Source organism: Ascidia mentula, chromosome 3 (genome assembly GCF_947561715.1).
Source record: "Ascidia mentula chromosome 3, kaAscMent1.1, whole genome shotgun sequence".
NCBI lineage: Eukaryota > Metazoa > Chordata > Ascidiacea > Phlebobranchia > Ascidiidae > Ascidia > Ascidia mentula.
In genome coordinates this window covers 8,177,611-8,193,618 of record NC_138568.1, presented here as the reverse complement: position 1 = coordinate 8,193,618, position 16,008 = coordinate 8,177,611, and the positions used below count along the sequence as shown (strand labels likewise).

The window sequence follows — 16,008 nt, the reverse complement described above, 5'->3', positions numbered from 1 at the left end:
TTGAAAGTTGTGATTTAGGAAATTTGCTGATGTACAAAGTTTTGACAAGCTTTCCGAGTCTGTTGGTCGTCCGCTGACCACACAGCTTGCAGACAGAATTCATGGCAAAATACTAATATTTCTGTTAAAGGAAAACAGTGGCAGATTTTTAAAGATAGTTCACTGATCTCGGGCATTTATACCATAGGGTTAGGTGTGAAGGTAGTTTGGTAACATATTTCCACTAGGTCCATGTTAACCAAACTAAAAATTTTAGTAATGAAGAATCAGTAGTAAAACGCAAGTAGCTTGGAATGACCAGTCATGCCCACTAAAAGTTGCAAGTACACAAGTAACAGAAAAAAACGTCAGAAATTTGACTGCAGGAATCAGCCTTTGCAGGTTGGTAAACGACGGATCTGTCTTTGCAAATCAATATAACATTTCTAGAGCTCCAAAAGGAGGAAAAGACGATCACACCAGTATAAGATCTTTATCAAAGAAATATTAATTTCGCCTGTTGGCATCTTCAGATTCTATTTGAACAAGACAGAAACTGAAGATGCCAATAGGTGAAATTATTATTTCTTCCAATAAAGATCTTATACTGGTGTGATCGTCTGTTACTCCTTTTGGAGCTCTAGAAATGTTATATTACACAAGTATTTAGCATTTCAAAATAGGAAGTTTGAAAAAATTGCAACACAACACAATTCTATTTCTTGGATCAAACACTTTTGCTTTCATCCACAAGTTCAACAATGGTTAGTTTGAATCAGGACCCTGCAAATGCATTGGTCAGTAGTTCTAGTGAAGTCCTCTCTTCACAGACAGGTAGTTTTAAAAGAGATTGCAATGCAGCGTGTTTGTGAAATTGTTTGACTTCTTGTGCAGACGTTATTTCTTCATTATTGCTCTTCACACAGGCCATAAGCTAAAATGAGAAAAATGTTTTTGTTATAACTATGTTTTAGTAACTGGCAACTGCACAGCACATATTCTGCTAATAATGTAAGTATTTTAAACCAGTGGTTCTTAGTCTGTTTACGCTTGCAGACATTTAAACAACTTTTACAGTCTGATTATTTCATAAAATCTAAACTAAACCAGCATAATAAACATGGCAGATTGATAAAGTAGAATACTTAAGAACATTTCATTATGTGTAAAAATGACTATTGTCTTCTTGACAAAAATTTCTGCCTATTTGAGGTTTCCTAGAGGTAAACTAGTGGAATACAATTTTGTGCCTCTGGTAAATATACAATGGGGATCGGTGGTTAAGAAATACTTGTGTTTAAAGTACATGCAATATAAATAAATACATCTTAGATTGACTGAATTTAGTGTGATCATTACTATTTTATTTATAAAAAGGCCTAATCTTAAAAAGAATGTTGCTTTTGAGACTGTTTAGTAAATTAATACATTTTGAATACACATAGGGTTACCTCATCTTTTTGTAGTTTGTAATCATTTCCATCCTTTTCCAGGAACTGCTCCAACCAGTTTTTGCCACCATTTTTCTCCGCTGCTAAAACAACTGGCAGCATACAAATCTCAGAGAGAAAATTGTGGTTGTGTCCATTGTTGCCATTTCCGTTATGGATCCTTTGCAGGTCAAAATTGGCCTACGAAATTAACCACATGAAACATTAACAGAGACCCCAAACTTTACAACAGTTATAAAGTTACCTGCTGGGATAATATTAGGTGTTTTCCGAAATCACCCGCTGTCTCTTCATAGTCAGAACTTTTTCCTGCCAATTCTACACATGCTTTGCAGGCCTGCAAAAAATAGAGTCCCTTGCTTCCCATAAATTACTTTTTTACAATAAGTACATTTGACAGAAGACTTCCATGGGCAAGAAACATGGCTTCTCTCCATGCATCCAGGGTCATTGGAAGTTCATCCACTGAAGAGATCCGTGAAAATTCGCCACTTTCAGGTAGTACAAAAAAGCCATGGGCCATATCGCTGATGGAGGAAGACATTAGATCCACAACCTAAAAGTGCACAATTATTTAACTTTGTTTTGGATCGCTGCTTCATGAAGCTTTGTTAAATTGTGTTGTTTATTTTGTTTAGCATAGTTAAACTTCCACAAAAATTTTGATTCGGACCCCAAAAAAGCTCAAAAAAATATGATAAGAAGCGATCTACCTTGCAATCTTTCAATTCAGACAGGGCAACACAAGCATTTGCTAGCAAGAAATCACCACTCAACACGGCCATCTTATTGCCTAGTTCCAATTCAGACTTAGAATTTTTGCTTTCCGCTTTCATGAGAGTTTCAACATCAACCAACCCACGATGGATTAGAAATGCAGTGTGTATTAATTCTGTTAATTCGGCCAGGGACCTTTGTCTGCAAAAAGGAAAAGATTAAAGTTACAGTGTGCAACAGTAAAACAGTGATCGACTTAAAATGAGGTTTTTATTATTTCATGTTTTGTGCAAATAAACACTTTTATTTGCAAATTGTCTAAGGAAGATGCCATAAGGAATTTGTTATTCAGTGCAGCACAAAAAAAACAATTTGTTTATATTCCCTGACTGTAAGTGACTCTAAGGGGGAAGGATACCAAAACTTATGTGACTCACACATTTCAAAGTACACTATTGTTGACAAAAAAACACATTGTTTTCAAAATATTTTGTGTTCCACCTTGTGTAAAGTTCACTTGCTTCAAGGCCTCCATCCTTATCAGCAATAGCTTTCGAGAGTAGAAGGACAACCAACCCCCGCACTTGTACATTGTGTTTCGAATCAAACAGCATCCCTCTGCAAACAAAATCAGAAATTGATTTTACCACTTTCAGTTAGAAATTTGTCAAAAAGTTTAGTTTTGCATTCGTGTTTTGTAAAAAACTTTCGCAGATAAAATTGTGCATACCAAAAACCTGATTTAGAGTTCAAACTACCTTGCAGTTTTTATTAAAGGATGATTTGTCCGAACCAGTTTACGCAAATGCAATGCAACTGCACTTAATTCATTGCTAAGCAAAGCCCGCAAACTGAGAAATGATGTTGGAAATCCAACTATCTTTTCAGCATCATAAACTGCTTTGTTAATTGCTTGGTTGGAATCCTTGGTCAAACCATTGGTATTTGATTGTAGCGAGTAGGAGTATCTTGGCAAGAGATTGGAACTGCCTGTTGTAAACAGAGAAATTTATTGGTTGACGAAATAACAAAAAATGTGTTCCAGGTGAACTGGTTACATATGCGATTACGACTTTTGTCGTTTTGTTACAAAAATATTACAAATTACAAAACATACCTAACTAACCCGTAACACAAAATTTGTTATTGAGTAAGAGCTCTATTATTATCGGAGTATAAATATGTACTCACGCAAATACTTTCCAATCAACCTTGCTGAGGCATGAACAGGCAGGCTCATTTTTTTTGCCGTATATACTTCGAAGTAAAATGCTTGATTCTTCGTGCCTTCTGAAATATCACAATAGGGAAAGCACCACCTGGGGGTTTAGCGAATCCTATGAGCCCAAGTACGTAACTGTTTGCCTTCTGAAATCATTGATTCGTCTGCATTTTTGTTTCTCAGACATGGATATTGTTTCAAATTATAGCTTACAATTTTCGTACCTCACTTTTTTGGAAATTGCTTGATTTTTTTAAACAGTGGTCCACATTCCTAAAATTCATTCTGTTGTAAGCAGTGAAGTATATTGCCCCCAAACGATGGGGGTTTCGTTTATTTCAGCACAATAAAAAATCCTATTTTAGCACGTTTTTTGAACTGGTCCCAATGTCCGAAATCACACCGGTACGGAGGTAACATGGGATGTGACTGGGGATACTTCAGACAGTAAGTTTTAAGTCGGCTCAATATCAGCATCGGGGCATTAGCGTATATTGTATCAACCAAGCTTTCGGGAAATGGCCACTTGCCTTTTTGATTCTTCGATCTATACGTACAGGATTTTCTAAAGCTTTGGGTAGCTCGTGTACTTTTCCCGGCAGATTAAATATCTTAGGCCGGGTCCACACTCACGCTTTGCGCCGGCGGATTCTATGTCTGTTTCAATGTTCCGAGCGTACGCCCCCACGCCGGCGTATAATGAAACAAACAAAGAATCCGCCGGCGCAAAGCGTGAGTGTGGACCCGGCCTTAGACTTGCTGGTAAACAAATTAATTTAAAACTGTAAGTTCTTTTTTCTGTTAAACGTCGATATTTACATTCAGCATCTGTTTTTTCCCTTATGTGACACGACAACTTGTAAAAAGTTTGGGCCATCTAAGAATACGCAGGAGAATTTGCAATCAACCAACAGTTAGACTACTGTATTTTGATTAACTGTGGTTGATATACATCCTTACACATGCAAATAGAAAATCTTAGTTTCACTGATAAATTGACTATTTCTATTATAATTTTGTGAGCAGATTTAATATTTCTTCCTGTTAACGTGTGATGTAAAACACACCTTGTTCGTGGTGTGATGGGGTCTGTATTATCCTCGATTAAGTTCAATATCTCCTTGGTTCTGTCTTTATATGTTTTGTATTGCCCTATTGCGATTCTCCTTAAAGAAACAGGCCCGTGTGTATATTGAGAACAGTGTCCCTACATTGGTCATTAATGCTCTTTCATCACGTCGGGGTAGTCGCGGACCCCAGTTTTGGGTTTGTCGAAAAATCTGCCCCTGCTGAGATAGAAGACTGCAACGTGATTCTGCCATATTGCATGTGCTGTAAAATGCCTAAAAATCACACAGGTTTATGCGGCGGACCCTGCCTGGCATGCCGGCCTACGTAACTGCCACGTCATCCCAGAACCTTTCACCATGGTTTGTTAAACAATGCAATAGTTTAATTACTTTAAACAATATTGGAATATCGACGCGCGTCAGTGTTGCCGACCTCTGGGGTGACATGTGTACGGAGTGCGGATTAAAACGTTTTTGTAGACTCTTCTGTCTGATATTCTCGTGTCTGGTTCCGAACCAGTCAATTTTATCTTCCAGATGGAATAGAAGTTTATTTACGTTGCCTCTGAAAACCCGTTGTGGGCTTCGTGGGCACCGAGCCTAGGCATCGCAGGCATTGAATGCATATAATCACGTGATGCCTACGATGGGTTTACAATGGGATTTTAGAGTCACCCTTTTAAATTAGGATAAAAATTCTGGTAAATTAATAATTCAAAAGCATAAACTAAAACTACTGTATAAAAAACACTAAGTGGAGCAAGTTATAAAATCATTTGTAAACGATGTGATTAAGTTTTAAAGTTTGAGGAACAAAGTCAGTATTTTGATTTAGAAATTTGATTTGTTGCTCTTACAAATTGCAGCAACTAACCGAACTCTTGACCCAAATCTTCCATGCCATTTTGTAACATTTCATGAAAACCACAAGTTTTACCCTATGGTCTGCTAGATGTCTACAACTACACATAAGCACTGGCTTTTGATGTGTTTGGAAATATATCTGATCTTTACATCAAAATGGAGTATTTGCCAAAGCTGGGACCGTGTTGGAGCCACTACTTATGAAAAGCCTCGCCGTAATGCTGTCTGGGTGCCCAAAAGATTCATCAACAGCATGTGCAACCATTGTCTTTAGTTTGTAATCTCTTCCGCCGGCAGACATTAAACTTAGGGTGCCGTGGTGACTTTTTGAAGACAAAAGGCGTCAGTAAAAATTGTTTTATGGAATTTTTAAATCTCTCATTACTGAGAAAAAAGCATCAAAGAATCACATGGTGGTTTTTCATTCTTTTCAGTTTGCATTGTGAGAAAAATTCTTTTCAGTCTTGCATTGTGGAGCTCCGGTTAGTATTATAATATAGAAAACAGTAATTTTTCTCTTTGTATCCCCAGAGTTGCATGTATTAAATACATGAATACTGTTAATAGGTTATGGGGTTTTATGCAGATTCAGTTTTCATTTTCTATACAACCAAATATTGTTACAATAAATGTTCCCAATATTTTTCTGACAAAAGTGTACAAAATCTGAAATAGTTTGTTTCAGATCTAGAAATATTTAAACATTATAACAATCAAGTTTTCATGAAACAAAGAATTCAACTAATATCGTTTCCGATTTTACAAGAGCTTTCGTACAGTTTTAACTCACTACATGATTTATCTTGATTTGTGAATCTCAACGCACCGATCCAGTAAGTATAGCATGTAAGTTCCTTATAAAATGCTTCAGGTCGGTTAATCTTTTTTCATGTTGCACCAAGGTTTTAATTTTGTTCATTGTTTATGGACAAAACCTATGTTGTCACTAGTGTGTTTATGCAGTTACTGCTAAAAGCGCCATAGATCAAAGTTTGTGAAATATGGTTAACAACAACACAATAGCTGTTATGAAGTATTACTGTCAGGAATAATTTCCTTTGATAATGCAGTACTAAGATTTAAAAGAAATTTTTGAAGTTGTTTTACGGGGGAATGTCTCTTGGCACAGCAAAACAAAAGGCTACATTGTTGGCAATGAAACAATGTTAAAATAAGGATGCTGCAAAGTTTCTAAAGCAGATTAAAAATAACGACATCTAGTCAGAAAAAGTGACATTTCTTAGAAAACGGGTGGAATGGCATCCCTGACTATGAACAACTTATTTGTGTTGGGCACACAATAACTGACAATTAATAAACAATTCTAAACCCAGCAAAATTGACTCAAAAATTTCTTGGGTGTTTTTTTAAATTAATTTCTTCAATAGTTTTAATGCTTGCACGGTCGCTTAGTCAGGCTATTGAGATGAAAAACAGTTTCTACTGATTAGAGTTTTTCTAAAAAAAGAGCTGTTGACAAAATGCAGCTGATTGCGATTTATACTAAGGTTTATTACTTCAACAAGTCGCACACAACCTGCACACTGGATACGACAACTCCAAATGTAGACTGCAACATATGCATTAGCTCTACGATAAAATGTATAAACCACCTCAAAGGCAAGTCCATCCTAATGGTGCAGGTGTGCAGTTATCGAAGTTTAAAACCTCAGCTTCTGGAAGAACCACTTGTTCTTTCCCGACTTGTACCTCTCCTCGAACTTTGCTTTCACTTCTCGGCGGGCTTTTCTTCTGCCAGCTGCATCGCGGATTGCCTCTTTGTTAACCACCGCTTTGTCAACCGGTACGTCGACGGAGTAACGGGTGGGCATAAGGTGGTTGTAGTTAAACACTTTGACGAAGGTCTTCACTTTGCTGCGCTTCTTTAGCTTCTTCTTTGACATGCGCTTTGTGACTTTTCTAGGGTATCGGTCAATACCAGCAACCAAAGCGTGGCCATACTGTCGATCGTGCGTTCCATCGTCTTGGTTTTTGACGATTACACCTTTACGGCCTGCGTAACGTCCAGCCAGGACCAAAACTACCTTGTTTGGTTTCATAAACTTGCCCATTTTGAAGAGAAATTCGTGGCGCAACCTCACAGCATGCCACACTCACGCAAAAAGAACGACACCTTGTGGAACGGTAAAAGGAATGTTTTGCGTCAGAATTTTTTTCTTTTTCTACATGGGATAAATTATATTTTTGAATAGATGAAATGCGTTTGCGATTAATCGTGTGAAAAAATAATTTAGTATCTTTAAAGCAGGAAAAAATATTCCTATTTGTTTCATAAAACCATGTTTCAACTGCGATGATACAGTTTAAAAACAATACTGAAATTTTGGAAAAAAATGGATTTGCAATATTTTGAATATAACTACCAAACAAATGATTTTCAAAATAAAATCTTGAACCAAAGCAAACTATATTAATTATTTTAACTTCACTGAACCAATATTAGGACATGCATGATCAACAGTGCATGAAATATGCAGCCATTTGTTGTCCAAGTAACAAGATACAAAACAGAAGCCGACGAGCTCTGATTTTCGTGAAGGTTCGTGGGCTTACAATCCCACTATTATTACATTGTTGGTTTTCGACAAGACACTCTGCAGTGCGATGGGTTTTATGGACAAATTTTTTGGGTGGCTTAGGGCCAAAAAGAAAGAAGCAAACATACTTTGCGTTGGTTTGGATAATAGCGGAAAAACAACAATAATCAACAAATTAAAAGCACCGGACGCCCAAAGACAAGACATTGTTCCTACTGTCGGCTTCAACGTTGAAAAATTTGTCACTTCAAGGTAAAATAAAATTGCTTTATTATTTGCTTTTATGGTGAATTGTCCATATTGGAAAAAATGTCGTGCGAGAATGATGAAAAAAATTCCTTGAAAATAATGAACTTTCCAATCTGTTGAACTAGTAGACCTTTGCTAAACTTAAGCATATTTATTTGGTAACAGTTCATCAAGAAAAATATATTAACTGCACCAACATAGCCATGTTTTTTCAACTTCACACAGCTTGTTTGGCATCATATTTTTGATTGGAAAGAATGCTGACACATGTTCATAGTCTTATCGGTACTCTGAACAAAAACATGTATATTCTGGCACTTTATTGTAGGTAAAACATTGGTATGTGTATTCTGCGCAAGCGATGTTTCCCAAAATCCTCCATGCAAATTATGAATCTGGATCATATGTGTGAACTTTTAATGTGTGTCTCCAGATTGAATAATTTGTTATTTGCAGAGGATTTTTTTGCACTCTAAATGATATCCTGTTTAATGGTATATATATTATAAAATGTGTATAAATGGTATTACTTGAAATGTAACAGTCGTATACATTATTGATTTCTTTGTAGTTTGGTCTTCACTGTGATTGACATGTCTGGACAAGGCCGCTATCGTAATTTGTGGGCTCATTACTACAAAGAAACACATGGTATAATATTCGTGATTGACAGTGCAGACAAACTCCGCATGTCAGTTGCTAAGGAGGAACTGGATCAACTTCTTGAAAACCAAAGTACAATAATTTTTATGTTTTATCAGTTTATTTCTGTATGCTTAGTGTAATCCCGAATTTATGGTGTATGTTACAAAAAACATGACAAAATTGTAACATGTAGTATTCTATAGATATTGGCTGGTGCTTTAATGGCGTAATAGGACTTATTATACCACCAAAAATATAATAATAATAATGTACGTATATACAACAACACATAACCTAACAAAAAAAGAAACCTGTTCCAAAATAAACCCTCAACAAAAGTGTGTGTGCATCTCAAGTTTACTGTGACACAAGTCTTACATATTAAAAGTTTTATAAAAATATTAAAAACATTTTTGCAGGTGTCAAGGCAAAGAGAATTCCAATTTTGTTTTTTGCCAACAAGATGGATTTAACAGAGTCATTATCAGCTATTCAATGTTCTAAAATTTTGGGCCTTGATAACCTAAAAGAGAAACCATGGAACATAAGGTAGATATAGCATCCTGAAAGGAACAAATTATTTTGCCTTCCACAACAACAACAACAACCATAAAATAGCACATATGTATGATATAGGCAATTTGTTGCATAGTAATAGGTGTCATACTTTTACACACAACACAACATTACCAAACTGTAAATGTAAATTATGCATGAAGCATTGGAAGGATTACAGTCAAAACTGCTGTTTTAGTTTGATCACAGCAGATTCTTTTCTTTAACATTTACTATCACACAAATTATTTTTACCTTTTGCTAATTCTTTTTTCTTCGCTGCCAACACTTTTGACCAATTGAAATTTTCCAATAAAAAAAAAAATTAATCAAACTACCATTTTAGTAATTTTGTTTTCTAAAAATAAAAAAAAATTGTTTTCTTAACAGCGCAAGTAATGCAATAACTGGGGACGGCCTGAACGAAGGAATCGAGTGGTTGTCAGATCAGTTGCAAAGTGTAAGATGAATCGTTTTCTGAAGTTGTAATTGAAATGTATTACACAAGTGTTTTGAATTTCTGTGTGTGTGAATTGAATTTATATACATGATAAAAAGTTACACCACAGAGTGTGGTTGTACTTGCTCTTGACCTTGCGAATTCCCATTGTTAGCCGAAGTAGTACCGACCTCAATTTACATAAAAATGCATTTTGTGATAAATTTGTTAGTGTTTGTTAAAATAGGTGTGTGTCATCAAAAGAATATTGAATCTACTTTTATTGGCCTTATAAAAAAAATGTAATGAAATAAAAGTTGGAAATATTTAAACACGAGTGCTTTTGAAAATATTTCAATTTCAAAAACTTGCTATACCACTGAACGTTGTTTTCTTTTATCACAAATGTGAACTGTCGATGCTGTGCATGTATTGCTTTTGTGACTGACATTGAATTATTGTGGGCCATATAGCTCTGTAAGCTGCTTGACCAGAGTGAACTGTTTTTTTTTGCTTGTGGTAATTGCTTCTTTATTAAATTAGGTACATTAATTTGTTCGGACAACCTTGTACAAACATTATTTTGTTAAAAGGAATGTCAATTTTTTTAGCTATACACGTTACTTTTTTCTGTGTCCACTATACGTTTTTACAAAATGTTGCTTGAAAATATTTCATATAATGCCTCTCTGCTTACCTACACACACATGGAGGCTTCTACTGTGTATGTGCAATATCATTCTGTATGGTACAAATACAAACCACCAGCATGATTTATTGATCAAAAGTGACAGTGAGAACATAAACACAGTACAACATCGACATTATGGAAAATCTTCGTGGCAGCAAAGAGGTGATTTGGCTTTACTAAAAATGCTATAAAATGCAAATTTACGAAAACTGTTATAAAATGAAGAAAAGAATATGATTGGGTGCAAAATAAGTGGAGTTAATAACTTTGAATAAAAAAGCCAAAGCTAAGATGCGAACCAAGCATAGGTTTGAAACGTTTACTGAAAATGATCAACAGCATCTTAGCTTTGGCTTTTTTATTCAAAGAATATGACTGATTTATGTATCACAGCCATATGCCAATATCTTTGTATGATAGGAGAATAAGTGGCAAGACAACATACCTTGTGTTGAGCCAACTGAAAAAGTACATACACATATTTCAATATTGCACAGGGCAACAATGGAAACTGCACTTCAACACTTATTGGAAAATAAAACGCTAAGTTTGAGTGCTGTAAAGTTAAACACATGGACACAATTAAAAACATAAAAAGGTTGATTTACAATAGAACATTTTACATCACAAATAAAAAAGTAGTTGGACAACAAATAGTAAATCTAGACGAATGTTTGCAAGTTCACCATGCCTTTGAAATAAAAAAATTGAACACAGCTTTTGTTACCGAGGAAAAACAAAATCACAGCTTTCAAAAACAACATTAAACACTAAAATGAGATAAAAAGTCACAACATCAGGGCTACAAAAAGTGATATGATGGCAATATAAAACATTCAAAAACATACTGCATCACTTTTCCTTAAAGTGAGAAGAACAGGAGAACATTAGAAAAGCAAAGAAGTTAATAGCAACATCCTCGTTTTGTGGGAAGATAATCTTCATCCTCTTCAATTGGTGTCGGGGTCGGAACCAGACCACTTTTAATACCTTCCCAACCATCTTCAGGCCTGAGCTCACCAGATTTGACCAACCTGGATTAAAGTTGCACATGCTGAGCAATGTTAAGTTTATCATACGCTTATTTTATGACAATACAACAACATGAAATCATTTTTTTGTGAGTAATACAACTGATTTTACATAAATGAACAATATATATGCAATTCAAAATATACTGCTCTTCTGGCATCAGTAAGTTAATTTTATATTTTAAATTGCAATATGCCTGGCAGCAACAGGAGCTCCATAATATATATGCAGTTGGTAAACCAATAAAACCTTAGTAATCCTAGTCACCTGTAAATGAGTTCCGTCAGTAGTAAGAAGGAACAATCAACGTTGATGCCTTGTTTGGCCGAGGCTTCAACGAAAAGCATCTTGTGCATGCGAGCAAACGCTGACGCCTCCTCTGTCGAAACCTGACAATAACCAGTGTTAAAGGCTCTACTCAAATTAAACCTATTATGTCTTGCATTTTATAGTTTCTTTGGCGAAACATGTTTTCCTTAAAATAAAAATGCATTTTGACTTGAGGTTATGTTATGTATTAATTTATTATGTTTTGCATAATTATTTCAGCTTCAGACAGTTTCAAGGCAATTGCTATTTGATTTCAAACCGGTTTGCCACAATTGCTTTGTATTTAATGCATTAAGATAAGCACAGTTCACTGTTTGAAAAGTATGCATGACTGTGCTGATCAGCAAATTGATGAGTTTGGCTTTTTAATACACTAGTTTGTTGCAAGACCCACCCTCCTTTCACTTTCAAGGTCACACTTCTGTCCGACAAGGACAAATGAGATTGGTCGAGGTGCCACGTGAATCCGGGCCTCCTCCGCCCAAGATGACAAGTGCTCGAAGCTATCCCTGTTTGCAACATCATATACTAGGATAGCACCAACCGAATTACGGTAATACGATTGTGTAATAGACCTGAAAATAGCAATATTTAGACCTGAAAATAACAAAAAACTTATAGTTGGCAATGGCAATGATTTTACAGTTCTATAGCTATATTTTTTTAGTTTTTTTTTACACATAATTTTTTTTTAATTACACCCAAATAATTACAAGTCTGCCTCGTATCTTCTAGTTTCAAAATTTACCGAAATCTTTCTTGCCCGGCAGTGTCCCAAACTTGCAGTTTTACCCGCGTTGCCGGAGCAATTTCAACCAGCCTCGAGTAGAAATCTACTCCCACCGTCGGATCTGAAGCCTAAAAAATTTTGAAACACAAGTTGATTCAACCACATGTCGCCAAATGGAACAGTTTAGAAATACTGTATTTGGAAAATACACACGATTGAGGAAATTAAAAGTTGGCTGCTATTGTGTAAAATAAGTATAAATAAACTACACACTGAAAGACCTAAAAATAGTGACAACATAATAGACATTTAGGTGCATGATGCACTGGGATAGTTGTTTCTCACTGTCTGGGCTTGTCTGGACTCTAATTGGGAATTTGCTTGGAAGTCTACATTTAATTATGAAGGGGCAATCAATACACCAAGATATTGATTGCTTGCTTAAATGAGAGAACAGTTGCAAAGAATAATCAATGAACAGAACAAGTGGCAACATGTAAGATAATCAAATACCATCAAACATCTTACACAAATTATTTTTCTTATTGCTTATTATATAGTCTACAGGCTAAAGATGCAAATGGACAAAGTATTATTCTTCAAAATGTGCAGTTCATTTATAATGTCTTGGCACTTCCAAGGCAGATTGATTTTCTCAAAAACATTTTGACCAGGTTCATTTTATCAGGTGAATATAGTGGCAACACCCTGAAAGATAGTTGTTGGTGTTCGTGGGATGGGATAAGCAACAGTGAGTATTTAAAATATATATAGCAGTAGCAATTTTACCTCTAAAAAGCATCCATCCGTAAATCTCCGGATAAGAGCAGATTTGCCGACAGTGGAATCACCCAACAGAACAATTCGAAATTGGTACACCCAAATTGTGTCCGATCTAGCTATTAAATCACCCATGCTAAAACAAATAACAAAATTGGATTTGGGCGGCGTTTCGCTCACAACAGTTGTCACCGTATTAAAACTAACAAGGCATAGGCAGGAAATAAGTAACTTTACTTTTCACACAGCGTCAATTTATCAATATTAAAGCGTTAATTAATGAACATGTCAAAATGCATATTAATAAAATCAGCTTCGTCTTATTGCAATGAAGTGATTAATTTAGAACGAAGGGATGTTTTAAAATTCAATTGCAAACAAATCACTGCAGCATAACAAAACCTTCAAATCAAAAGTATTTCTGGCGATTATTTCTGTACACATTTTAGTCTGCAAGGTAACTGATATATCAGGAACTTTAACTTCCATGACGAACAACATAAACAGGCATGGAAAACAAAAAAATACATTTACTTAAGTTGTGTATTGTGTATAAATTATTGGAACACTTTTTAAAACTTAATTTAACACAAAAAAAACATTAAATTAAATCATAGCTACCACAAGAATAAAAGCACTACTCTATTACAAAACCAACAGTTTAAAAAAAGTGTCAGCAACACCAAACAATGCATCTCAACTTCCACCACATTTTAAACACAAGTGTGAAGTTTGAAAACAACGGCACCTAAACACATTTACAAGTTAAATCCTTGAGTAACTCCAATTACCAGACAAAAACATCAGTCTTCTTAATTGCGGGTGACAGTCAAGTGGTAAGATTCTGTTGCTCCACAGATTTTGGTTGATTTTTCAACATTTTTTCTTGTTTTACACTTCTCCAGAACATCAACGCTGGATGAATTCCTGTCAGGGCACAGACGACAATAAAGGCAATGTTAATGGAAGAAAAATCTTCATCAAGTACACGGATGACAAGACTAAAGAGAGGAAACTGTAACAAAGCAACAACCCCTGAAAGAGTCATGGTTAGGCCATATAACTTTCCAAAATGCTTTCCTGGAAATGAGAAGGCAATGAAACTGGCATTGCCACCATATAGAAAAGACCTGAACACCACTTGGAGAAAAAACGATACGTACTGAATGTTAGCCATTGGAATTGCAACGATAAGAGAAAACAAAACTCCCAACAATGTTGTAGTAAAAGCCGAAACAGCGACAGCCTTTGCAGAAGTTAATGATGGGTCAGATGTTGTTCTGGAAAACCATTTTTTCATGCCATCAATAAGAAATCCATTCAGGGGAGCTGTAAGGACCCCAAAAAATTGAAAGATTCCAAATGCATTGAAGTATCCATTCAGTTCACTGCTTCCAGCTGGTAATAGACCAGCCATCCAGGTGCCAAAGGTCCCCAGAAAGAAGTAGTTTCGCAGCTGCAAAATGCTGAGATGAAATAAGTTGGTCCAAAATTTCACACATTTAACGCATGACACAAAGGAAGCTGTTTCTTGCTTGGGCTTTTCAATTTCAACCTTTGTTTCCATCTTTTCATCACCTGTTTCTTGCAGTCGGATTATGCTTGGATCTTTCTCTTCGGAAATTTGAGTTTTGCAGTCATGCAATCCATATCTAAACCTTTTATAGGGCAATGGAAAGGGAATGTGCATTTTCGGCATGACCAATATTGTCCGAAACCACTGAAAAATGGAACAAATGGCTATGAATTGGAAAATTGTGCTGAGAGGAATTCCACTGTCATATGCCAGCTTTACCAGAAGGAACACAAATGATGAAGAGTCCAATGCACCATTTAATAGTGTAATCACAGATGACCTGGCTGAACCAAATAAGTTCCCTATTTGCATATTGGTGACAAGCATGAGAATGCCACCAACTGACAGGCAGCACATAGCAGGGTACAAGAGCCAAGAAGTAGCAATAGTTGAAACAGAAACCAACACACAGCCACATGTGAATAGAAGAATTGCAAAAACGCGAGATGCCCAAGTACCAAAGCGATCAAATATCCACCCATTTGGCAATGTAGAAAAGGACAAAGCTACACTTGCAATAGTAAAGACTAGGTTGATGTATTCCTTTTGCAAATGACAAGTAACCCAAGTTGAAGGGGTAGCAACAGTTGTATGGGATATATTATCAGAGGTGGTAGAGTTGCTTAGGGTAGAATTTGCAGAGGGACAATAGTTGCTAAAGTAGCCTTCCTGTTCCAAAACTCTGCTTATAGATGACCAACCAAATATAAGACCTGAAAAGAAGAGGCCTTCCACCACAGCTGTAATCAAGCTAGTAATATGCAGTATGTCACACTTCATTTTGAACTGACCTTGCAAAACAATAGCAGCAAAATACAAAAATGTTACAGTGAAAATCTGAAATATAAAACACCAACATCAAATAAACAACCACAATGACACTTCTTAACATGACCACAATATTATATATGCTGTCTGTCCACCCTCCAGGTCTGTACTGAACTAATTGCCGAACAGCTGTTGTGGGAAATGCGCAGGACATGCTCCGGGCAAAATTGATTGTATCTAGGCCAATTGGCTGCACAGAGAAATGCATGGCATAAAAATAATTGACAGCTTACTTTTTACAGTGCTGTTCTTGTTGCCGGGCATCGTAAATTTCCAGAACTATTCTTCTGGC

At 35.9% G+C, this 16,008-nt stretch overlaps 5 protein-coding genes across 5 annotated transcripts; 1 reads left to right on the top strand and 4 right to left on the bottom strand.

Annotated features, from left to right (window-relative positions):
• Nucleotides 1-114: 114 nt before the first annotated feature.
• LOC145896181 (all trans-polyprenyl-diphosphate synthase PDSS2-like) lies at nucleotides 115-3,425 on the bottom strand. Its single transcript, XM_082985063.1, has 8 exons — nucleotides 3,339-3,425; nucleotides 2,906-3,137; nucleotides 2,649-2,765; nucleotides 2,144-2,348; nucleotides 1,822-1,986; nucleotides 1,675-1,767; nucleotides 1,431-1,610; nucleotides 115-913 (listed from the first exon to the last, which is right to left on the bottom strand). The coding sequence occupies exons 1-8, from the start codon at nucleotides 3,385-3,387 to the stop codon at nucleotides 755-757; spliced, it is 1,200 nt and encodes a 399-aa protein (XP_082841189.1). The 5' UTR covers nucleotides 3,388-3,425; the 3' UTR covers nucleotides 115-754.
• A 3,369-nt stretch (nucleotides 3,426-6,794) lies between these two features.
• Nucleotides 6,795-7,425, bottom strand: LOC145894143 (large ribosomal subunit protein eL27-like). Its single transcript, XM_082982614.1, has one exon. The coding sequence runs from the start codon at nucleotides 7,373-7,375 to the stop codon at nucleotides 6,965-6,967; it is 411 nt and encodes a 136-aa protein (XP_082838740.1). The 5' UTR covers nucleotides 7,376-7,425; the 3' UTR covers nucleotides 6,795-6,964.
• A 397-nt stretch (nucleotides 7,426-7,822) lies between these two features.
• LOC145893809 (ADP-ribosylation factor-like protein 6) lies at nucleotides 7,823-10,522 on the top strand. Its single transcript, XM_082982158.1, has 4 exons — nucleotides 7,823-8,113; nucleotides 8,682-8,845; nucleotides 9,175-9,304; nucleotides 9,701-10,522. Exons 1-4 carry the CDS (start codon nucleotides 7,929-7,931, stop codon nucleotides 9,777-9,779), a joined length of 558 nt encoding a protein of 185 aa, XP_082838284.1. The 5' UTR covers nucleotides 7,823-7,928; the 3' UTR covers nucleotides 9,780-10,522.
• Nucleotides 10,523-10,816: 294 nt separating this feature from the next.
• LOC145893808 (ras-related protein Rab-39B-like) lies at nucleotides 10,817-13,447 on the bottom strand. The gene is made up of 5 exons (XM_082982156.1): nucleotides 13,322-13,447; nucleotides 12,551-12,660; nucleotides 12,197-12,377; nucleotides 11,740-11,861; nucleotides 10,817-11,474 (listed from the first exon to the last, which is right to left on the bottom strand). Exons 1-5 carry the CDS (start codon nucleotides 13,445-13,447, stop codon nucleotides 11,345-11,347), a joined length of 669 nt encoding a protein of 222 aa, XP_082838282.1. The 3' UTR covers nucleotides 10,817-11,344.
• Nucleotide 13,448: 1 nt separating this feature from the next.
• LOC145893807 (equilibrative nucleobase transporter 1-like) lies at nucleotides 13,449-15,720 on the bottom strand. Its single transcript, XM_082982155.1, has one exon. The coding sequence runs from the start codon at nucleotides 15,666-15,668 to the stop codon at nucleotides 14,142-14,144; it is 1,527 nt and encodes a 508-aa protein (XP_082838281.1). The 5' UTR covers nucleotides 15,669-15,720; the 3' UTR covers nucleotides 13,449-14,141.
• Between the last annotated feature and the right edge of the window lie 288 nt (nucleotides 15,721-16,008).